The sequence below is a fragment of the Neopsephotus bourkii genome, unplaced genomic scaffold (assembly GCF_033783945.1).
Source record: "Neopsephotus bourkii isolate Nb327-2 ecotype Australia unplaced genomic scaffold, CSIRO-AGI_Nbou_v1 NB_272, whole genome shotgun sequence".
NCBI lineage: Eukaryota > Metazoa > Chordata > Aves > Psittaciformes > Psittacidae > Neopsephotus > Neopsephotus bourkii.
Genome location: NW_026900781.1, coordinates 7,945,383 through 7,970,462, shown reverse-complemented (window position 1 = coordinate 7,970,462; position 25,080 = coordinate 7,945,383). Strand labels below are relative to the sequence as shown.

The 25,080-nt window shown below is 41.4% G+C and overlaps 1 protein-coding gene and 1 long non-coding RNA gene across 3 annotated transcripts in view; one reads left to right on the top strand and one right to left on the bottom strand.

The window, feature by feature from the left end:
- The window catches only part of ADTRP (androgen dependent TFPI regulating protein), a 32,884-nt gene extending 9,313 nt beyond the window's left edge, over window positions 1-23,571 (bottom strand). The window contains exons 1-4 of one of the 2 annotated variants that reach the window (XM_061346502.1): window positions 23,116-23,567; window positions 15,666-15,800; window positions 14,120-14,221; window positions 2,550-2,665 (exon numbers count right to left, since the gene is read on the bottom strand). In XM_061346502.1, coding sequence (XP_061202486.1) covers window positions 2,550-2,665; window positions 14,120-14,221; window positions 15,666-15,800; window positions 23,116-23,268 — 506 coding nt within the window. In that variant the 5' untranslated portion in view covers window positions 23,269-23,567. Of the gene's footprint in view, window positions 1-2,549; window positions 2,666-14,119; window positions 14,222-15,665; window positions 15,801-23,115 lie in introns of both variants that reach the window. The other variant, XM_061346503.1, reaches the window with a different exon arrangement.
- Window positions 14,271-20,148, top strand: LOC133208554 (uncharacterized). Its single transcript, XR_009724435.1, has 3 exons — window positions 14,271-14,600; window positions 15,655-15,805; window positions 16,664-20,148. It is a non-coding gene; the product is annotated as an uncharacterized LOC133208554 (long non-coding RNA).
- Window positions 23,572-25,080: the final 1,509 nt, after the last annotated feature.

The window sequence follows — 25,080 nt, the reverse complement described above, 5'->3', positions numbered from 1 at the left end:
ATGATCCAAAAAGAAGAAAATAATATATTGCTTACATATGTTCTCTCTGAGACTGGTCAATTCTAAATTAAAAAGTTGTGAACTGAAAATGAGCATGCAGTGACTGGAAAAGAATTTGATTCCTATCAGAGATGGAATATGGACCTACTGCAAGAAAGTCATCAGTCTCTAGATTTAAGTGGTATTGTGGGGTTTTTTTATATTTTAGTTTTGCATACAAAGTGCAAGCTATAATGATTTATATTCCCTTGAATACAAAAGTTTGAACTTTTCTCCAAAGACACATGCAAAATTGTGAAGATTAAGATTTATTTTATATTGATCTATTATCACTGAAATGGTAAAGGGCAATCTATTGTTATTTCCTTTTTAAGATTTAAAAATGACAGTTCTAAAATGTATATATTTTTCACTGTTTTCAGTGTGATGGCTCCAGGAGTAAGGCATTACTTAATGCAAGCAGGAGGTGCAAGTTCCATCTTTTCAAGAATTAACTAACATGCCTAAAGGTTCTCTAAACTCTGATGCTCCGCAACTGAAAGCCACCTTTCCATTTTGAACACTATGGGTATTCAAAGCTGCAGTGAAGCCCCACTCAGAGGCAGGTATCTCATGTGAGACATTACTGGCTGCTTGGTTTCTCTACTGCTTTGCAGGGACCAGTCAGTTCTCAGCCCATTCACGCTGGGGAAGGGGAAGCTCAGCAATGACAGTGACAGTTCGAGGAGGGACTTTTAGGAAGGACTGTTGCTTGTGAAACATAAGGTGCTCAAATGGGGCTATTAATTCACCAGGTTGCAGAACCAACAGTGAACTATTTATATGTGTTAAGATTGCAGTGAACAGGCTAAGAAATATTTTTGCTAGTTGAACCCCTTTCTCTGTGGTTGCAGTTAACTGAGACAAGGAGGCAAAAAGAAAGCAGACAGTATTGCAATACGAATACCTCTATCAGAGCTCTGAGAGACAGGTGGCAAGTTCTCTCAGGGACCACCTTCCACTCAGGATCTTAGCAGCACCATGAGACATCAAGTCAGAGAAGATACTGCAAAGACTCAAATGTATTGATACTCATATTGATCATCACCCTTTGATGAGGATTCAGGTCCCAGCATGAGCTGTGCCTCCTGTGGGGTGGAATTGCTCAGCTGGTAGGGGCTTTAGGGGAAAGCATGTCACTCATGACTGCAATAGCTGCCTGGAGAGCTGTCTGGTCTCAAAGACAGTAAAAACCAAATGCTGTCAGAAGGCAAGGAAAATTAAGCTGGCTTTAAGCAACTGGGTGAACCAGAACATAGAAAAGGAATTTAGGAAGCTGTGATTGTAATCCTGTTAGGCTGTGACCTGGATTAGGATAAATGGCTCCTAACTTGGTTATGTAACATAGCAGTGACTGCTTCGCCAGCCACTCTGATGGTTTTCGAGTCACAGGAGCATTTAATCTGTGCAGTTTATTTTCTATTCCAGATTTCCATTTGGTGGCCTGAAGGCCATCTCTAGGTGAGAGTGAGAACTGGTGGGTGGGAATGGGAAGAATGGGCACTCTCATAGTCCCAGTAACTTCTCAGAAATCTTTGCACGAGGGTAAGTCACCTTCCTGCTGACCAGTTGTTCTGTACCCTCTGCCCTAGGGCCTGGGTGCTTCCTGCACTCTGGAAAGTGATATTGCAGCATACCCTGAGAGTATACAGACTCATTCTTGAGCTGAGTCTCAATGTAAGTCATCTTCAGAGGGGTCTGAAGCATTGACAGGTGTCCATATTCAGATGGAGCAGGCAGTCCCTCCAGACCACTGCATCCAGGATGCAATGAGCAGGAGTGGATGTAAAACCAGCTCCAGGGGTGCATGACACACACAGGACGTGAGGGGGTGGCTATGGGCTGGGGGGGGTGCCTGGTGAGGGATAGTTTATTCTCGCAGGATCACCCTCCAACAGGTTGAAGATCAGCTGCGGTATGTAGCTGGAAATGTAGGCGGTGTCCACCGGTGGAGCGGGAGTGGAGTGGGGCAGATGCCTCCTTGCTGCCCGTCAGTGTGCACCTGGCTCTGGGTATCATTTTCTATCTCAAGTTTCTAAACCCAGCCATGTGTCCCTGCCAAATACCAAACTGGGTTTTACTCTTCTTCTGCTCCCATGACCCCAAGACCTTTGAGATTTGGAGTTTCTGCAGGGAGCAAGACAGCGCAGAGGTAAACTCAATGGCACTGTTAGATGTACTGGGTTAGAAATAAAAACCCAGACTGGAGAAATAACTCAAAGTGTACCAGAGTTCACGGCAATTTGATTGCTTTTCTAAAAGAGGCCTTATAAGAGCAGGAGATATTATGTATGGTCTCAGGACCAGTATTGTGTTTGAAGAAACCTGCCCTGCCTCTGTCTGGAAATAGTTTTCATGGGTCTCAGCTGAAATTTAAATGAATTCTCTCCACAGAAGAGACTGCTGTCTCCCATGTGCCTGGGAGGGGACCTAAATCTAAGTACAGCATTTGGCCATATTTTGCAAACTAGATCACTTAAAGAAAATGTTTTAAAGTATGTAATTCTTACCAGCTGATATACAGAAAGCTGACAAATCCCAATAGGATCAAGCCCTTCTTCTTTGCTGGGTAACGGTGAGGCAAGGCAAGGATTTCCAGGACAGCAAATGGCAAAATAGCTGTGTGCTGAAGAGAAAGAAAGTCTGTCAGTGATCAGTCACAGTGCGTCTCCTTTGGTGATTGCTGATCACGAAGCTCACGAGCCTGACCATGAGCAAAGGATTATTTAACAGCACTGAATGTAACTGTATACAAATGCACAAAATTCTTAATTCTTTTATAGTGAAGAAGTACCCCTTCAGTAATGAGCATGGAAATTTTCTTGTTAGTGTGCTGTAAGAAGTGGGTAAAGAGGTCTGCCTGTAGAACGACCTGCATTCCTTCATAATACCTGAGCTTCCCTTTTATATTTTATAGTACGGTAACTTTTTTGGTAATCCCCATTAGAGTACAGAAGGTATAAAAGCCTATTGTTATGTACATTTGAGGATGTCAAAAGTGTCCTCCTTCAGCTCACTAAGCAATTGTTGAATTGCCTTCATGTTCTCCTCAAGTCTTTATTGTATTTTATATATTGAAACATTATTTACTCCACTGAATTGCAGTTTGTTGTGCTTCTCTTTGTAAACTGAAAACGTGGAAGTAGTCATGCAGAGACTGAAGTTAGCTGTGATTTGAGATAGTGAAGGAACTTCAAAGATGCTTAGCCAAGGGTTAGTAAAGTGTCAGCTTTCTGGAGAAGGTTTGGGTTTTATCTTCTCTTTTTTTTTTTTTTTCAAAGAGTTTATTCACAGAATCATAGAATACTTAGGGTTGGAAAAGACCTTAAGATCATCTAGTTCCAACCCCCTGACATGGGCAGGGACACCTCACACTAAATTTGAGTTATATTAAGTTTGAACTGTACTAAGGGGCTTGACTTTCTAGGGCATTTATGGTGACAACTGAGCATGGAGGAATTTTAGCACAGGACAGGACAGGCTTGGTGGCACTGGCTGTTTTGTGGTGGGGAGCTGCCTCCAAGAGGGATGCTTCTCACTGTTGGGGAGGTTGGAGGCAGAGCATATGTACTTTCGGGCTCAGGTATCAAACAGACAGTGCAGGGGTTTTGGAATGCCTCAACTTGTTGGGTGATTTGTGGCAATTTCAAAAAATTATTTGTTGGGGTGAAACCTCCCCACTAAAAGTTTTGTAATATTCCCTATGCAAGCAAGTGATAGTTTGAAGTTGCAATACCTAGTACGGAAGGCTTAAACAACACTGGGGAATAACACAGCAAAAACAGTCAATGAGGTGCAGCAAGAGAAAACTATAGCAACAACTGTAGCTGACTATTTGGTTAAATTTCTATTAATTAAGCAAATAATGAGTAGATGGGGAGGGGAAAGGAGGGAGCACAGCAGCGAAAGACAGACATTTGAACAGAAAGAAAAAACCCCAAGCCCAAACTAATGCTTTCTTTGATTTTGGTTTTTTTTTTTTTAAAGGCACAGCCTGTTGGGTATGCTGTATGATACGAAGTTTCCTCTTGTCCGAGGGAAATGGTTCTGGTACCTTAAATGTGCATTTATCGGAAGTGGTGCTGAGTATCTGATTTGGTGTTATGGTGTCAAAGTGTTGTTGCTGTGTATTCATAGAATATGTTGCCACAAATGCACATGAAAATCTTTAAATGTATATTGAGCTACATACAGCATGCATGAAAACATTATTTACCTATTTATTTAAGAGGCAGGCATCCATTTTTGTCTGCTATTGCCAAGTGTCAGCTCTCTGGAAGCTGTGTGTCCTCCCTCAGGCCCTGGAGGAGCTGTTATTCATATCTGGCTGTCCTGCTACCAAAATGACCCTTCCATCTCAGTTATCATTTTTCAGAGAAAAGAGATAGAAAAGATTTATTGGATGTTCCAGCTCCTCTCACTCGTTGACACTGAGATTTTCCTCTGTTCTGTTTCACAAAGATATTCTCCAGCTTGGTTGATAGCAGAGGTCTCATTGTATCAATAAAAGTGATTCCTGGATTCATTTAACCATTAAAATGTCTTCGATGCGCACAGTTTTTATACATAATCCTTCTGTCTTTTATTTAGAAATCTATGTGCTAGGCTGCTTTTAGAATGATTTCTATAGGTGTTCAATAGTTTGTCTTTGAATAGGCCAAAATACTCATGCAAGACAGCAGTGATGGAAAACTTGCACTTAGTTGTCACTTTAAGGCTTTAGCCTTTTGCAGTGGTTTTGTCCATTATGTGAAATGGATATAAGTTCTGGTTTTCATCTGACATCCAGTGGGCTACAAAGATCCTTTGGAATACATAAAATGTCCTTGCTAGTCTTTTCATTAATTTAAACACTTTCAACTACTCTAAGCTGGTTGTTCCAGCTGCATTATTGCTGTCCTAAGAGGGATTTTGTAGGATTGACCTGGTGAAATAATCCTTTGTTGAAATGAACAGTTTTTAGATGGGGGTTATTATACATACTTATTTCCTTAGTTTGGGGCTTTTTGTTCTCAGAGTGAATGTTAAATAAGTGCAAGGCAGCATTATCATGCTGCCTTAATAGAAAAAGTGTGTGGTGTTCTGGGATGGCATTAACAAGAGTATTGTGTGTAAGAAAGATCTGGGCATTAGCTATGCTGCTCTGCTTGGATTGATGAGGTTGTGGCTGGCACTCTGTCTCTGATTTAGGGCACCCCATTTTGACAGGGCAGACAACGTGGAACATGCCCAGAAAAGGACAGCACAAACAGCAAGAAATGATGAACAGGAAATTAGTTCAAGGACAGGCATAGAAGTCAGGGCTGAATGTGTTGGTATGTTTAGAGAGAAAAGGAAAAAGAGAGGTTTCAAAGGCTTAAGAGGTTGATACAGTGATGATTGAATGGGTGATTTTTCCATGTCCATTGAAGATATGACCAAGGGCAATTGGCTCATTTTACCTCAATAGAATGCAGCTTTATACTGGAAAATATGCAGCAAAAACAAGTAGGGAAATGGCCATGCAGGGGAGCTGGGCAAGCTCTTTTCCACAAGCTAGAGGGGAAGTTAAGTGTGATTCTGCCAAGCACCTCTGGGCATCGCTGACCCAGCCTCAGTTTTTCTCTACCAAGAGCTGTATGGTCTCCAAAGCTGATCCAAATGTACATGTCCAGAAACAGAGGATGAAAGCATGGAGAAAGGAGGCCTGTCCTCTTCTGACAGGAGCAAACTATCATGGCTAAGACCATTAATGTCTCCACTTGTTTAACCAACTTCTTTCTCAGTCCATGCATTTTTGAGCTGCCTTATAGTACGTGAACCCCTCAGGAAAGGGGGAAGAGGAGAAAAAAGCGGAGCTTTGGACCTTATTTACAATTTCTCATTTGCCTCACAGGCATGAGTGGCACACATTGAATGATGGCTGGAGGCACCCTGCAGCAGCACACCAACAATGTGTGAAGAGCATGGTATGGTCGCAGGCAGTAATAAGCTGGGAGTAGCTAGGGGAAGCCCACTACTCTAACACACTCATTGGCACCACAGAGGAGAAGCAACTAGTAATGGTTAGAAAAGACAGTTGGGAGCACTTCTTTTTATTCTCTCTTGACTTAGAAAATGCTGATTTGCTTAACTAGTCATCTTTTGGCGAGCTCCTCCACTTACAGAGGAGCTGGAGAAAATACTTAGGGGCCCATAAATCAAAAGATGTTTGAAAGTTACTGGCAAAGCTAGAAAGTTTGGCTGCTTTTGGAAATAGCCAAGAGTTTATTGGAAGGGGTAGGCTGAAATTTCTGCTCTGCCTGATTCACAGGGGCTTGAAGCTGAGCTTTGTACTGCCTACAAGAGTGCTTCCACCTCCAAGAGCAGTGGAAGAGTTCAGGAGTGGCCCTGTCTGCCCCTTGTTTTGTGAACAGTTTGTTACAGGTCTTGTATCTACCCTGATTTGGGAAAAGAAAAAAAAAAAAAGACAAACCAAAATTTGTTGTGGCATAGGAAAAGTGCTTTTTTCCCAAGTCTAGGATGACACTGGCCCATGACTTATTAAAATGTGTGCTGTGTCTTCTGTACAAATAATTGTATCCTTTAAAATATTTTGCTATATAATACTCCAATTGTATTTATTATTAGAGTTTTAGCGTATTTCTAGTTAGAGAGAATCACTGTTTGTATCAAATCGACATACTTTTTGTAGGGCCATTTAAACTTGCCCTGCAAATGCTTTCTTGAGAGAGATTCTTACAACAGTTCTCAGCTACTTCATGCACCCTCAGAATGAAAAGTTTTTTGGTTTAGAATTTTTCTCTTCTGGACATAAAGCTTCTTTTCCTCCCACTTCCTTCTCATGTACGCATACATCCCAGGCCCACTAAGTATGTAAAAAAACCTTCCCTTGCATTTCTGCTATCCCTGAGTCTACTAGTGGCTTCATGTATTTCTGCCAAGCCCAGTTTGTCCATTAGCAGTAAAATCACAGTGGAATTTCTACAGAATAGTCAAGCATGTTTATGAGAGCAGATGCGTATTTATACAGCAGACACCAGAGGAACGTGTGGTTGGCTACAGGGTGCAAAGCCTGCCCTTTGCCTGTGACATGCAGTTTGCTTTCCAAATGATTTCCTTCTCACAGCCGATAGACGTTGATTTTGGCAGCATTGTTAGTGATAGACCATATGTCATGGTTAATCATAGCTGCTGATAGGCTTTAAAGACTTCTCATATCCTTCTCAATAAAAAAGTATTTTCTCATTCGAGTTATTTTTACCATAGGTCTCTAGTGAATAATCATTAAATATACTTTCAACCCTATTTAGTTGTACTTTATATCCTTAAACCGACAATTGTCTAAAGACTGCAGTATTTGTAGGGGCCAAATTAAAATACACAGTTTTGCCTCTTGCTTTAAAGAAAACCTAATCATTAAGCTCAGATTGACACAGCTCAAAACACTGGCAAAAATTGCTGGAAACAGTGACTCATTTTTTATTTCAATTAACAGTTTCTCAGTTTCACATATAAACAGTGAAACTGTCAAAAGTAATTATCACAGAGGGAGAAAAAAATTATTTCACTCCAAGGTAAGGAAAAGGGGCTGAAACAATAGCTGTGTGTGCTGATCAGGCCGTCAGTGAACTGAATCTGAGACATTTTTCTTTCTCTTGGCAGGAATCCTCTTAGTTCTTATTTTTATATTCTTAGAAATATTAATATATTTACTTCTCTAATGATGTCTGTTTATTGCGGAAAGCTTTCAGGTTACAAATTTTGTAAGGACAGAAGTATCTTAGATGCCTTTTTAAAAATTTATTTATACAATGGAAAGACAAAAGTGATGGGATTTTCAAAATTATCAGAGACCTTTGGTTAACTAATCACATTTATAATCTGAATTCTGATCCCAAACAATCCTTTGTGGCTTTTTATTTTTGGGTTTTACTATGATTTTTACTTGGGTTTGGTTTCTTTGCTTTTTTCCTGACAAATTCAAGTGAATCTGAACTAGTTATAAAATTGCAACATTCATTTTATTGCTCATAATCTCTGGCATATAAATACAGTGTGGAGAAAGTTTCTGAAATACATGCTGAACTTCACCTGAAATACTGACATGTTAACTCATCTCCTGTGGAGAATTAAATTACAACATTGCCCTGCTTCTTTATTTTTGTTTCCAACCCTATGTTGTATGTTTTCCAGAATCTGTTTCAGGTTCATGAGTTTAAACTGAGATAAATAGTCCTCTCTGTATATTATCCCCACTGTTTGGTAAGTCCATATGGAATTTTTGCTTCCCATCTTTTGAGAATTTATGTATTTATTCAGTTATATCTTTGTTTTGCTGTTGAGAATATAAGTAAAAACAAGTTTCCTGGGGCTAAGAAGGCAGGGTTGGGTAGAGGTTGTGTTCAGCTGCAAGCTCCAGTTCAGGCTGAGTTTTAAGCCTATGAATAATCTCCCCAGAGCTGCTGAGATCACTTATACCCTTAATGAGCGTGTCTCAGTTTGACTCGGTTTGACCTCGTTTGACTCCAGAGTGAAGGAAATGATGCCTCGGTTGACCATAGCTGTTTATTTCTAATTTGTCTGCATTTACATACCCTCTGTGTCTGCTTTCCATTAACATGTGGGACTTTAGCAGGGGATTTTTCGCAAACAGCTACCACTGGCCAAACTAAACTCCACTGGGCACAGTTTGACGCCATCAAGTGCTTTTGAAAAACTGCCCATGTTTCTCCTTTCAGACAAATTCCCCGCAGAGCTGGTGTGCTGACAACCACTCGTGGCCAATACTCATGCTTGTATCTTCTCCATCGCTATGTTACTGCAAAGAAAAAGTAAAAACCTGCTTCGGCGCTGTCTGAAGAAGCTTATGAAGACAGTGTTCGTTAGTTGACCCTTGAGGTATTTACTCAGTTATTCAACTCTTTGTTGGGAAATGTCCTCTTGTCTATGGAAATTTCCTTGGGTTGAATGCTTTCATAAACAATTACAGCCTGTGTTATCTGAGCATAATAAAACTAAATGGCTTCCTGTCACCATAACCTCTATTTAGTTTTATACTCCTCATAATTTTCAGAATCTCTGTATGCTCTCTCCTTTCTTGGCTTCATTTTGGAGCAAGTTTCCTCTTTTGATTTATTTTGCTATGACGCTGCCTTCATTCAAATGCCTCTTTTAAAATTTTCTTTTGTAATCTGTTCTTAGACATTTTCTTCCTCACTTCACCTCTTTATTTTTCAGGGTGGGAGGTCCTTAAGCATGATTGTTCATTTCATTTCTTTAACTAGTACACTGCCATATTTAGCTAAAGAAATAATTCTCTCTTAGAGTCACTACCTGTCCTTTATATTCTCACCATTGGTGCATTTTCAAGGATCTATTTTACGGGTAGAGTGGAAGGTACAAGGAGTCCTATTACTGAGCAGGTGTGGTGACACCGTTAATCAGGAAGCTATTGCTCAGTTTAACTCCAGTAGCACTTTTCTCTGAATGGGCCTGTCTTTGTTTTGATTTCCACTACTGTTTCTATGCTTTCCAGGTCCAGTCATGCTGATCGGAAAAGCAACATTTATTTTTTTTCCCTGCTTTTCCCAAGACATGTAGTTAGTTTGGGACCATTATTGTGACAAACATCAGATCAATTGTATGATCAAAGGGGTAAAAGAGCTTCAGAGATAACATTTCCTGCACACACACATGGATTTTTGAAAACAAGGCCCTGGCTGAATATCCTATTGCTTACTAGCAAATGGTTTGTCTCTGCGTCCATGCCAGAATTTTAATTGCATTTCTCCCTGACGTTTGATATGTAGTCTAAGAAACTGATGTTGCACTACATCTGGGGGCTGACATGAGACTGAAGTGACACATCCTCTTCTGTGGAATATTCGTCTCCAGCTGTTCCTTCATGGAGTGGGTTGCAGAGACTGCACCTGTGCGCGCCGGGGTAGCAGCAGCCCGGGAGGAGTCCCTGCCATAACATGTGTCTGTGAAACACATGCTTTCTCCCTGGGGAAATGCGCTTATGTCAGCAAAAATGGAAACTTCAAAAATATATATCTGTAGCTCTGGGAAAAGAGAAGTGTCTTTGCCCTTAAATGTGTGGGGTGATTAATTTCATGTGCCATATCCCTCACATACACATTCTTCTTCTTTGCCAAAAGTTGAGTATAATTAGAAGCCCATGAATGTCCATAGTTGCCAGACAGCTTAAAATTGAGATACTGTGAAATGCAGACAAATGGAAATGTTTCTTTCTTGTGTAAATAGGCAAGAATTATTAAGCTTTGAATACCAGTTGCAAGGAGAATCGTTTAAGATGGTCAAGGACGAGCCTGAGGTGGTTCTTGTGTACACTCCTGGAGTAGGAATTCAGATAGAGTAGCCAGGACAGTGGGGTTCTGCTCCACACACTGATTTTGCCACCCTCTTGGTTGATTAATGGTGCAGCAGCTTCCTAAAGTAGTTGTAGGAAAATATAATCCTTCACACAGATGACCTCACATAGAGTAATTTGTATTCATATAACTTTCTTTTTCAGATGGAAGTAAATCATACTGATTCGAAAGAACATTTCTGTTGATGTAGTTGTGTCCATGCTAGGGAAGGTAAGTAATGCTTTAGCTAGGTGAGACAAACACAAGCAGCTTGTAGATACCAAGAAATTCCAAGATGAGAGGGGACATGGCAAGTCTTGCTGGTATTTTTGTTGTCCAGGCATCAGTGACTTGCTTCAGGGAAGGACAATTACTTGTATGCACCCAGCTTGTTCTTTCACTCTCTTGCATTTTCTTTTTATATTCAGATACTGCTTAGCTACACTGGGGCGATGTGCAAAGGAGCTTGAGAGGCTCAAGCCATGTGGGTCTGTTGTTATCGTTGATGAACGTCTGACAGGTATGTAATTTTTTTTCTGCGCCTCCGTTTACCATCCCTCTTCTTTAATTCTTAGTTGTTTAGCTTACAGGGTCTTCAGAACACACACAGTTCATAACCATGTGTCAGTAAAGTGCCTGGGACACTAAAATAGTGAATTTTGTAAAGCTGAGAGGGTAACACAGCTACAGAATAAACCAGGAAAGGAGATGCCTAAACTAAGCTGCAGCCTGACAGTAAAGAGAATTGTGCTTTTTACAAGAAAATTTGCCTTTTACGAGAACTGTGCCTCACAGACTGAAAATATAAACCTCCTTTATATAATATATATGCCATTACCATTTTTGTGAACACATCTGGTCAATGTTGATGTGTATCTTTTCTTTTGTTATAGATTAAAATATTTCTCAGTGATCTCTTCTGACCCACCATTGCCCTTCTTTGTTTACCATTCAGTTCTGTCAGCCCCTTCAAAATGTAATGTTCCCCTGTAATGCCATTCAGTTGAATAATACATGCATATTGTTTAACCCAAGTTGTCTCCAGCAGCTAGTTGCTTTCTGGAGAGTATCCAGATGTTGCTTGAAAAGAGATGACTTGGAAAGAAATAAACAATTTCACTTGATGAATTGGCAGGCATATTTTTTGCCTCAGCCGTCTTCCACTTCGAAGATCTTGTTCAAATGCAATATTTGTGCTTGAGACTTAAGTAGGTTTGAGGGTTTTTTCCATCCATAAAACTCAAAGCTTTGTGTAAAGTTGGTAAAACATAATTATTCCAGGCAAACAGAAGTGGAAAAAAGCCTTTGACTTAAACTCAGTAAAAAGGCAGAGAAAAACTCAGGTAGTCTGGAGTATTTGGCCTTCTTCAAATATCAGCAAGATTCCTTTCTGCATTAGCCATCCTTTCTGCAAAAACCAGAGAAGGTTTCTGCTCAGAGTGCAAAAACATGCCTAAAATGTAAACCTCTCTATATGACTCTGGGCTACCAGGTGGGCACCAACACTTTCCCACTGTAAGAGCAGTAAATGTGAGAAAAATAAATGGCTAGTTCATCTTCGCAAGGAAGGTGCTGCAGCACCACTGAGAACTCAAGGAGCTTGGTATTCCTGAAATGTTTCTGCACGATTAGTTTTTTAGGTTCCCTCTTCAGTTACATAAAAACATATGCTTTCCCTGTTTACAACTTTAAAATAGGCTGAGATAAAAAAAAAATACTCCCACTGCAAATGGTGCAGCACTGACATCTACTACTGATACACTGATGTCTTTACCACCAAAACCAGCTAGATGCTGCCTCAATCTGCCATAAAATGTTTGTAACCTCAGAGCTATAAAGTATAGCAGTGTGCAAGGAAATGAACCCAAAGAAGTGTCTGTTTGGCAATCAGAACTTGGAGATTGTCCCTTAAAGTGTCAGTAGCTCTCTGGATTTTCCTAGGATTCCCAGCGGATATTTTGTGTTGGAAGAAATAAATGCCTTAGATAAGCCCGAAGGCACCTGTTGGAAGGTGGCCCTAAATGTTGGGACTGTCAATAGTGGAGATCAGTCTATGCTGCTGGCAGATGTTTTACACTTGATAGTGACTGGAAGGAAGATTTCCAACCCAGGAACTGTCAAGCACAAGATGTCTGCAATGTATTAAGAGCTTTAGAAATAAAATACTAGGTTGTGATTGAAGCTTGCTTTATGTGAAGTTTCTCGTCAAAATAATTTTGAGGAAGAATTGTTTTCCCTTTTTAACACCTGTTTTTGACATTTCTGAAATGGAAAAGCCTTTTGTTGCTGTCGTAATGACTTTGCTATGAAATGTAGATGTAGGCAGGAAAGGAAAAAAGTTATAACGAATACATTCAAGCTATTCCTGCAAAGAGCTCTTGCACATGAAATAAAAATGTACATCTTAGTACCTCTCAACCTTTCCATGTCATAAACAAATGTGGAAATGGAAAGGGCAAATTCTCAGCTGTGCACTGGGATTAAAACAAGCAGCAAAGCCCATCTCTTCTTGGCTCCACCCTGTGCCCTCCCCTTCCCCAGCACCTCCATGAGTGTGAAGATTTTAAGCTTCAACCAGTCTCCCATACCAAATCCCAGACCTGAAACCAGCATGATGCTGAGGACTCAAGGAATCTTTCCTTTCGGTTGGTGATGGTTTTGAGAGAGTGGTGCCTGTTTGTGTCCATGCGGAAGTTTGGACAGCCATACAAAGCCCCTGGTGGAGATGAACTGGTGGGCAGAGAGCAGGTGATGAGGTTAAAAGTGCATGATAGCTGCAGTTTATCACTCAGATATCAGCAATGCGGACGTGCCTATGTGTGTTTGGATTCCAGGCACACGTGTCTGAATATGCCTGTCTAAATCAAGTGGCTGCTCAAAACCTTTATCAAGTGTCCTTGGGCAGAAACCCTGAAGCCTCCCGTATTTACCTTCAACAGGCACTGGGAGCTGCTGCAGTGGGTTGCAAAGTGTTGTACTTAAGAAATGAAGTCTGGAGAGAAATGAGTCTTCTATGTGATTATTTCATACTTCTTGGCTACTCTGATTCAGTCTAGCGGTGAACCTCTCCCTTCTCTCCCCCTTCCCACTAGCCCCATGAGGCCTCCCTGACCTTACAATCCACCCACAGTTTCCATGTTACTGTCAGACTCTTTACACTTGACTGATGAGAAATATGTGATTATTCAACACATCATAAAAACAGCCAGAGCAAATGAAGGAGAAATCTGGAAAGTATTTATAGCAAATCTGTAAACAATCATTGCGATTCATCTATTCAAAGCTGTGCACACATTAGCTTATTAGCTGTAAAACTGTCAGATGTTCTTTCACCTTTTTTAACAATTAAGAACTGCTCTGTTATACTCCCAGCCATTTCATATTTCATAGACTTCTCTTTGAAGAAACAACTTATTTTTTGAGCTACAATAATAGAGAAGATATTTTTAGGTTCTTTTTTCCTTATTACTACACATTTCATTGACTTAAGGGGCTTGACAAGCACAAATTCACTGACATTTCTTGCATGCTAAAAGGCTTGTTGAGGTGACTTCAAGCACATGCCTCTGCTGTATACAGCTCAACATCAGATTCAGATCAGTAGGAAGGAGGAGGTGAGAAAGAAGAAGCTGTGAAACTCTTCTGGGAAGCAACACAATGCAACGGTGGGAAGCATGTTGCACAATCTCTCTTACCTGCTAGAGGCAGGGGTGTTTCTTACTCACCATAGCATGATTTAACCAGAGTGGGATGACTCCATCAAGGCTTTTGGGGTAAACCAGCTCTCGATTGTAGCTATACAATGTCCAAAAGGATATAGACACAAACTGGAAGCAAAACACAAATTGAAAGAAATTTCAAAAGGAAAGCCAAACATAACTGGTAGGTTTTGGCTAATGCTTTCATTTCTGAGAGGCAAAACATCACCTATATGTAAAATGGTGATATTGCCAGATAAGCTCACATATCTCACGTGTTACAACATAAAGAAAGAAATTTACTCTGAGGTGCAATGTTCTGTGATGATACAGCAAGAAAAACCTCCTTTATAAACAACCAAAACTGACATTTCTGTGGAATACTGGATTAGCTTTAAACTTTTTTTTCTTTTTTTTTTCCTTTGCAGATGCGATCTTTTGATGGTCCAGAAGTTCTCCTCAAGGCATTGGCTGTCAAGCCAGAGCACTTTTTCTGCTCAGTAACAAAGTAAACCAGATCTTGATAAAACAGTTCACATAAAACTTACCCTTATCTTCACAATTCACATGCCTAATTCCTAAACTGCAGGTGCAAGCTGTGGGTACCTACTTCTTTCCCAACAGAGGAGGATAAACAGTGGGAGAATTTAACTAGGAAATGAACCCTGGTATCAGTTACTGATACCTGGAATCAGATTTGTACCTTTTTGGCCTTGCTTTGTATTTTAGCACACTTTGTGTTTGGGGTTGGAAATCGGGGATGTGAGATGCTAGAAGAAGGCGACTAGCCTGTGCTTGTCCTGAGAGCACAGTGAGAATGGCTGGCGGTGATATGGCAGCAGCAGCATGAATACTGCTGTGCAGGGAAGATAAATTAGCCAGTAGCTCTGTAGTCCCTGGCAGGACATTTTAGTGAGCCAGCTGGCTGAGCTGCCTGTGGACCAGATTTAAGCAGCACTTCTCAGCCCTTTGAGATTCAGAGGTAGCTGCAGGCTTTACTCACACAGAGCATACCTGTGCGTATAAGTAACCCATCAGTTCCTGTCCAACGTACAGTGCCAGATAAACAGCATTTTGATAAACAGCATTGTCTGTGAGGGAGTAGGTGATCCATGGGGAACGTGAGGTAAGCTGTGACTGTAATTATTGTACTTTGAATTTGTTTCTCTTCAGTGCTTATTTAAAGCCACAGTGGATTCAGAGGAGATGTGAGATTTTGATGCCTCTTAGGTACCTTCCCATGTCTGCCTGGCCCATGCTGCCCTTTAGAGAAATGCCCTAAGCTGATAAATCCACAGCTATTTGGACTGTGATATTAACAGAGGAGTTGCACCTCATTCACCCTTTGGGGTCAATCTATGTTAGCTTGGGGGCAGCAACCCTAAAGTTTGTGCAAGAAGCTTTGCATTCAACTCTGACAGGCTCAGCACGGTTTCTTCTTCTAAAAGATCCAAAACCATTTTCAAATGGTAAAAGAACCCTACTGTTGTTATCTGTTGTACACATGTGCGTGTTATGCTTGTACACCCAATCATTTGTGCAGACATTATTTTTACTTACAGAGGTTACTTACTGTGGATAGTGGGAAAGCCAGGACACTGAAAAGAAGGTCTCTGCTGGAAATTACGCACTTAGCACATCGCAGTTTCTTAATTAGTCTCAACATATCAGCCAGCAAGGACACCCCATAGAAGACAGCCTGCAAAACCTAAAGTAATTACACTTAATGAGGGAAACTCATCCAGCTTTCATTAGCATGTTCCTCAATGAACTCTGTTCTTGCTCTTCAGGGAGTTGTTTTGTTTGTGAGCTGCAAGCCCACGTGAGGGAAATAGCTGTTGGCTAAATCTTTTTTACTAACTGAAACTGATTAAATAAAGTTGTTGGGGAGATAACTTTAGCACTATCTCACTTAATAGAGTAAACAGAGATGTGTGATGTGATTCAGATAGCAGAGGTGAAAGGACATGTTGAAAGCCAGCTCCTTCACACTTTCTAGGAATTGTTACTTTCAATGTGTGTGGGCAAGAGCAGGAAAGAACAAAATATGCCAGGAAAGCATAATTCTGTAAAGCAATTGCTAGATAGTTTCTCCCACCATTTAGCCAACACAGGGCTTTCTTTCTAGGGACTCATGGTGCAACTGATCTCAGTATCAAGTAGCTTAAAATGCTCTAACATGAGAACTAGGTGCAAAAGTTATCAAAACCAGAACTTCTTTTGCTGAACTGAGAGGGGTTTCAGGGAAGGATTTCAAGCGCTTAGAAGCAGAGATTCGGACTTCACTAACTAATCCTGAGTAAGTTAAAGTATTTATAAATAATGAATTTTGGAGATGGGGGGTTGGAGGGGGGGTTGTCTTTTGGTTTTGGTTCTTTCTTTCTTTAAATCATTTACAAGTAATGAGGTAGGGTTGTTTGGGAGGGTGCTGGGAGGATTTGGTTAAGAATTAGGTAAGTGCACAGTGACAAAATATAATTCCACAAATTGTGTCTGAAATTGTCACAGTATTGTGGTTTAAGCCAATATTGCTTTACCAATTACTTTGTTTTCTGTCCTAATGCTACACAGCAGATCAAGCTGAACCAGGTTTCAGACACACACAGGCAAAGCCTTGCAGAAAACTACTTCTTCCACTACCTTGCATTCAGTACTGAATCTAGTTCAGTTCTGTTAACTTACAGGATGGACTCTTTCAGTCTATGTTGCCCCAGAATGATGCAATATGGGAAATGCAGCCTACTGCAAACGCTGGACCAGCTAGCAATGCTTAAATGGAAAGAGGCTGTGTCACAGCTTTCAGGATGAGATCTTTTTTGCCATGACCTTACTCTGAATCAGATATGTACTTAGAGCAGTGACTGAAGATGTGGCTGGTTACTTCAGCAGTTTCTGAAGGAGGCAAGAAGGGTGGTGCTTGAGAGGGGACAGAATTAATGCAATGATTTTCCACCAGAGATTACTTTATTATCAAAATATCTCAGGGAAGGAGAGGACTGTGATTTCACCATGCCCATTGCCAAACAAGGGTTTCTGTAAACTTTAGTTTACAGAGACTGTCTTCCTGCAGAGCAAAATGACCATAGTTTGCATGACCAAAGTATCCTTGCAGCTATCTGTAACCATCCCCATCCATTTTGTTGCTTCCCAGCAAAAGATACATCCTTCTTTACCCATCCCTTACACAGTTCAGATGGTGCCCACAGTAGACTGCAGTGTGACCCTCATCTCTGCGCAGACCCACAGTGGTGGAGGTGCTGATGCAGGCTGGGTGACTAGCCCAGGGTCACCCAGGACAAGGTATTGGAGATCATGCACCACTCAGTTCAGCTGCAAAGCCTTGTGTTTACTCTCAAGAGCATGGGGTGAACAGCCACATTTTTACATTAAAAAAAAAAACTGAAGCAGCTTCATCAGAACCCACATATGGTTTAGTTCAATTCTGAGGCATCCAAACCAGCTCTTTTAAATGTGGTTTTCTCTCTCCCCATTATCACAATTAGCCTCTGTAGCTGCAGACACAATTTCAGCCCACAGAGATTCAGCCCTCCGAGTCATGAATTTAGTTCAGAAAAGTCCGTACTGAGGCACAGTGTACTTAGACCCAAACACATGTCCAACCCAAACATCTGTCCCAGTCCTTAGCCTCACCAGGACACCAGAACCAAGATCCTGAAGAGCTAAGAAAAGCCTGGTAACAAACAGACACTCTTACTATACCCTGTAGAGTCAGCAGTAACTTTCTGTGAAAAGCATAAAAAATTAACATGAGGGTGGTGACAGACTGGTGACACATGGTGACTAATTGCCAATAAAGCAATTAGGGAGAGGCCTGGTTCCCAGAGGATGGGGCTATTATTATCTTGCTCATGGTCAGCCTTACATTAATCATGGGACAGGGATAGACTGCTTCTTCCCCCTCCTTCAAAACTGACTAAAACAAACATTGCTGAAAAGAAACAGTCCCAAAATAGCCACATTCTCAGTCTGGTAAATATTCTGTCATATGCAGGGAAAGATAATTTTATCGTCCATATGGAAACCGCTTATCAGAATGTGTAACCTGACCCATTTCTCTGACAGGACATGGAGAACAGCTCCTGAAGAAGTTTGAACTCAGTCTCAGGAGCTTGTTTTGGCGCTGCTCACAGTTCTACCCTTGTCCATCTCTGTGAGTCCAAAGGGGGTTCGGTCAGTTTGTGGTCACCCTGTACTTCCAGGAGCAATGGAAGTGTATACAAGTAATTTTCAAACCAGAAAACCTGAGCCTAGTTAGAACCATCCCTAGTAACATTCAGTCTGGCAGGGTATGTTGCTGGTAGACTAGAATCAGAGCTCCAAACCTGTGTTTTTCCAGGCTTATTCCTGTAAGAAAGGTGCATCCAAATCTCTCAGCCCTTCATTAGAGAGAAAATTTACTTTTTTTAAAAGAAAGACATGAAAACATCAAATTATTCCAGATGTCCTGTGAATTTCCCAAATAGCAATGCTGGCGCTCATAAATCCATTGCAGCCGCTTGTGGAATATAAATCCACTGGCTGTAAATAAAGAGCATCCCCCAAAGTATTCCCACATGAACAGAAGGAAGACTGGAAGCATTCAGAAAGCTAATGATTACTCCAAAGATGACAACATGGATATGCTAATCCTTGTTGGAGAGATGCTGCTTTCCTCAAGAGCCTGCAGAGCTCCATGGCACTAGGTGCTGTAGAAACACTTCATTTGGCCAGATTGATTTTGCAAACCGAGAGTCATTGTGACAAAGACAAACTCAATTTTTATCTGCTGCAGTGATCAAAAGGGTGTTTCTGTTTAACTAACCTGACATGGTTTACTTTCCTGTGTAAGATCTAGTCATATGTGTACACTGAAATTTCCAACTAGTACAAACAAAGTGGGATCCAGACTCTGCCTGTAAGGGGGTATAAATCCAATTAGTATGGGTAGGCTATTAGGTATAACAGTTAGCATTGAGTATAGACAGACACACACCCATTCACATGATAGTGACCTGGAAAATATGCATGCTAAATACTGTGTCTATTTTGAAATAAACCCTGCTTTTAGGAGAATTGAAAAGTATTTCAATTATGAGACAAAAATGTAAGGCATAAAATAGGGCAGGAATGCGATTAATAGTTTTTAAAGGTGCAGTGTGCTCATTATACAATGATTTGCTAATAGATTTATGGCACTGAGCAGATTTTTATAAACTTGGATATTTGAGGCAACGAATGATTCAGCTTATCCTGTTTTGTGTCACAGACAAATGAATACAGAACTGTTTTTATCTGTCATTTCTGCTTGTTCAATAATCAGTCAATGAACTCCTTTGATACAAAACCCACTTATCTATTTTTTTTCCCCTACAAAAATATTTCCTTTCTGAATCTTGATTGCTGTGATCATTAACTAGATAAATGAATGTGCGCGTCAGAGCTGTAGCTCTCTTGGGAGAGCCACATGACTGCTCAGGAATTGAATGAGGTGCTAAAAGAGGGTCATGTCTATCAAATTCTTCCAGCATCCCTCCAGCAGAGCTAGGAGTCAAGCTGAATTTCCACCACTGGAAAATGCCATGTTTCCCAGTATTTCCATTTCAGATCAGAGCAAGCTTACCACAGCAGCTTTCCACAGAAGGAAATTTTTAAATGAAATTCCAAAGAACTAAGAGGAATTTTTTTGGGAAAATTTCCAAGCAACTCATCCAGCCAGTGCCAGAAGCCAGGCAATCACAGTCTGTCAGGAGACAGGCAGAGAAACTGGACAAGGGCTCTGCCTGCCTGGCTCTAGGAAAGCCCAGCGTGGCAGCTCAACTGAACCAGCACAGACCAGCAGGAAGCTTTTGCCTGCTCTTCTTCCCCAGGACCGTATCTCCTGTCATCCCAAGACACCTCCTGGGACTAGGCACTTCCAAAGGTGCGGAAATGTAAGGCATCAGGTGTGCACCTTATGGTCATCTGTGATTGACAGCCACCAGGTTCTTTCATGTCTCTCAGCAGCAACAAGAGGTGTTTTAATACCAAACCATAGGACAATTCTTCTAGGTCTTGTGGAGCTCTGCTTCTCTCCCTTTTCCTCTTTTACACACCTGCTTCGGAAACTTTTATCACCTGGAGATACCAACAGTCACTGTCCAGATCAGTGGAAGAAGGGGGAATAATGACATTTCTCTCCCTGGGCCCCTTTCCTTACTGGCAATTCTTTCTTGAAAAAAAACCCACATCTCTATAGAAGAAGCACTACAGCCACAAAAGAGTAATTTTGCCCACCCTGCCCCATTGCTACATTTTCTGCATGAGAGATACGCAACATCTTCAGCCTAAACCATTTCCCTCCCCTTGCCTGACAGCTCTGTTTTAGTGTGGGGATCAGATCAGTAAGTGGTTAAAAGATGGGAGACAAAGAACTGGAGAAGTGGAGCAAGGGCCCCTGCTCACAGAGTTTTAATGAGACCTGAGCTGTTCAGCAGATCCATAAATGAGCTGGGGAAAAGAGCAAACACTGAGGGGGTAAAGCTTTGTAAATCTTTTTTTTTTTTTTCTCTTCTGTCAAAGTGAAGCCTGACTGCAAAATTGCCAAAGAATTTCACAATACCGAGTGCTTGAGAGATCAAATAGCAGGTAAAAATCAGTGCTGGTGAATGCAATGTAATGCATTTCAGAGGAAGGAAAAAAAACCCCATAACAACAAAAAAAGCAGCTTGAATTATATTTTGTCAACAGTGGATTTTAAATTAGCTATCACCATCCAAGAAAGAACTCTTTGACCCACTGTGGATAGCTCTCCCAAATTGCCTTGCTCATCAGTAATCAAAAACTCCAAATATAGAATTAAGAATTGTTAAGAAGAAATAAACAGACAAGGAAGAACCTTTGGGCCACTATATAAATCCATGCTGTTCTCTTAGCTCAACCACTGCAGCCTGCCCTACTTACCCCTTCCTGAAACTAGAAAAACTACTGCAAAACACAACAAGGATGCTTTAATGAAAGAAGCAGCCCTTTGTGAAGATGGATGAAAAAGGCTCAGACTTCCAGCTTGCAGAAAAGAAATAACCAAGGGGAAAATCTGGTAGAGATCTCTAATGAGTGGCAAAGAAAAAGTGAACACGGACAGATGATTAGATTATACTACAGAAGTGAAGAGGAATCCAATTCAGTTGTCAGGAAGCAGGTTTACACCAACAAAATGAACAGCTCTTTCACACAAGGCACACTTGCCTCAGAACAGGGAAGGTACCAGAAGTATAACCAGGTATGTTTTTCCTTCAGATAGATGAAAAGAAGGCTTGGAATGGGTATTAGCTGCCTTGGCCTCGATTTATTTTCGGCTGAGTAAGTTGGTATGCCAGTGTGAAGTCAGATCCATGGAGAGTTCATTTTGCTCTTATACATGTTCTTGTCTTGTGCAGCCTATCTCTGATCATCGTTAGTGATGGTCACTAAGGGAAGATGGATAATAATTCCCCAAAATACTAGGAGATGGGTTACTTGCTTTCTACTCGTGATCTCATGCTTTAGAGCTGTGTCATATACTGAGTGATAGGTCTCATTATAATGCTGCCAGGAGATGGAGATACTGTTTTGCCTGAAAGAATGGATGATACTTTAATGGGGCCAGGAGAAGAGCTGGGCACAGAGTCTTTGGCTGGTGGTGTTCTGGGCTACTGACTTATGTCCAGCAGGATGAACTGAATACCTTTAAGGTTGTTGGATCCTGACTATTTGATTGCTGGCTTTTCAGAAAAAAAAAATAATTTAAAGCATTGCAAAAAGGCTAGATTTACTGATACAAAGACAACATAGCAACAAACCATACATATGTCATCCTGACTGCAGTGATATATGTACCCTCATCCTTCCAGAGCCAGTTTGGTCACTGAGAAGGGCTCTGTGCCTCACTGAAACCCAGGCTGTTGTAGCCAACTCTTGTGCCATTCACTGGCTCTTGGTTGCAAGTATTTCAGAGTCACAGAATTGTTGAGGTTGGAAGGGACCTAAATTTCGTAACACCCTGGAGGTCTCCAAAGGTGCCACTTGGAGCTGGGGAGCCTTTAGGCTTCCATGGAGTATCTCCTTCTGGAGAGTAAAAGCTGAGACAAGAAAACCCTGGGACAGACCTCCCGCTGATATTTAACTCTGACAGTAATGAAGAAGGGACAAAAGTCTATGGCAGTCCCTGCAGCCATCCTTCAGATTATCAAGTGTCCCTGAAATTTGTCCCTTGTAGGAACCCCCTCCACACACCCGATCTTTCCACCACACTGCCACCATTGCCACAAATCACTGATGAACCACTTTCACTGTGAACAAGCTTCCCATAGGGTATCTCACATGCTTTCATTTTGATTTCTGTCTTACGGAACATAAGCATATCAGGAGAATCAGAATACATTATGGTCTGTGTCTTCCTGTATACTTTTAGGAAACGCAGCAAGCAGTTAAAACACTAACACTGTTAAAACACATGTAATAATGCCACAAGCACCTCTCTCTACAGGCTATAATTTCTTTCCCTTGTGACCTCAAATGATTGTCAAACTATGCATGTACTCCAAATGGCTAAATCAGCACTGCGCTATGGTTTGTTTTACCTTTTCTGTAATTAGAAGGACATAAAAGGCTATTAAAAATTTGAAGTAAAATTCCAAGCAGCATTGTAATGTGTATTGATTTAAGGGTTAGATAACATGCATCAAACCTTCACGTCTCCTGGCTGGACATACCCTACCTTTCTGTCCCTCTCTTCACTAATAGCTTGTCTCTTTCACAAGGAAGCAGCTAGCTCCAGAGTACTTTCTGAAAACCAAGAAGCCCACCAGCCAAGATTTTTTTGCATAAAACCTGTGAATACACTTCACAGCACAAGCATGGATCCTTACGTAGTTTCCTTTGGGGTATAAACCGTTAAAGGAAGCAGTTTAACAGCAGCAAATATAACAGCTGCATATGTCTTGAGGCACAGATGGCAGACAAACAAATAGACATATTGGCATCACTGTACAACACAATTTGCTTACCAGATTGAGGACTGTCAAATATTTCCACTGCCCACCATAAAAGAACACTTCAGATGGCCGCTCTTCTGTTCTTATGTTTGTGATTGTATAGGCAATGAAAAAATACCAGACAAAAGCAAGGCAATGGTACATTGCGAGAGTAGAGATTTCCATGCTTTAGCTAAGAGCAAGAGATAATCAGTCTAAAAGCAGCTTTTCTCTTAAGGTCCTCAGTTGCTGTTCATGGGAAATGGCAGGACAGGAGGGTTTACTTCAGTGCTGGCTCAGGACATGTTGCCACTTTGCTCTCGTTGAAAGGAATAATCGTAAGGCTGTGAACTTTGCTTCCGTTTGTTTCCCCTTTCACTGTACAGACAGGCTGGGGGAGCAGGGGGGGAGAAGAAACGGCTTATTCACCAGATTTAAATGCCTTCTCAAGATTAGCAAAGATTATTTGCGGAGTTACATAAGTTTTGGGGTGGGTTGTTGGTTTTTTTTTTCTTTTTTGTTAAAAGTATGGCCAGCTTTGCTGCTGGTTTTGTGTAACAGGCTGTCATGCTTTGGGTAGCAAGTGAGAACAAGTGTCATTTTCCCCACTCGTATCTGTGGGGGCACCATGTCTCCAGCTCAGCTTCTGAAGCCTCTGTGACTGTTTTTCCCTTGTGCCAAAGGAAGAAATGGGAAACAACGGTCTGCGAGAGAAAAAACAAGTTGATTTGTTGATAGGCTAGGGAGGTGGCAAGGAAGTTGAGAGTGTTTGTAGGCAAAGGCCCTCTGGATTGAAAATCACAGCAATTTTTGGCTTTTTTTTTTCTTTTTTTTTTTTTTTGATAGCATAGGCTCTGCTGCCTTTACGCTGCTCCATGGGTCCTTTACAACTGCGCACGCCACATTGGCTAAACCCTGAGTTGCTTCAAAGCTCTGGCAGGGATGCAGACACAGGACAAAGGCCTTGGGTGACAAAGCCTAAGCAATGAGCAGGGCATCTCGCGTATCTGCTTCTTTGCTTGCTGCCAAGCACCTTTGACAGCCCTTCTTCCCTGGCATGACATTGTCTCACCATCAGGGCAGGCATAAAGAAGAGAACCAATATGCACACAATGACACTAAAATGAAGCAATCAGAAAAGCTCCCATGGAAATTCTCATTTTTCCATACCCTCCTGCCTCACCAAGTACCCTTAATTAGCACTGGAAAACACATATGGCATTCCTTATTTGTGCTGCAGTCTGTAATTGCAGTGCTGTCCGCAGTAATGGACACCCGAGTGTTTCACGGGGGCCTCAGTGGGAAGCAGGTACCATGCCCAAGCCCATGCCTGGACTTTCCCCATGGAGAATGGGGAGATGAGCTGCTCTTCTTGCCCCTGCAAAGGCTGTCCCCATGGGCAGGGCTAGGCTTTGGACAAGCAGACTGCATTAAGGGGGTTTTTTGTCCTTCCAACTGGCCTGCAGGGCACATTGGGCAATCTGCTGTGTTTTGATTTGGTTTTCCTCTTGCATTGTATTTCCCCCTTGGTACCAGACATAAGGCTTCATGTCAGATATCTTCCTATGAGCTCAAACAGCAATGTACATGCATGTTGGGAAACAGCCCTTACAATAAGGCACTTCAATAGTCTCCTGTGTTCCATTGACTTCTCCTCTAATTCACATTACCCACATCCAGATTCTCCAGGCATTCCAGCCATCAGAATCCCAATGAAATATTTCTGCCTCACTTAGGGAAAATAAAGATGTAGATCCTTTTGTGCCTTTTGCGGTTGGCTGAGGTTGGAACAGAAAACCCCTTGCCAGAAAAAAAAAGGTTTTTGAACTCAGACAATGTCATCAGACTTTTCTTAAGAAATCTATCAGAAAAAGGTTTTCTGGGGAAGGGCAGTGCTGTCATGAGCTGCTTACTTTGCTCCTCCTTGTCAAGACTAATCCCTGTGACTTAAGGTAGAAAGAGGACTATGACGTGGAAGGGCCCTTTTTATTAGTGATT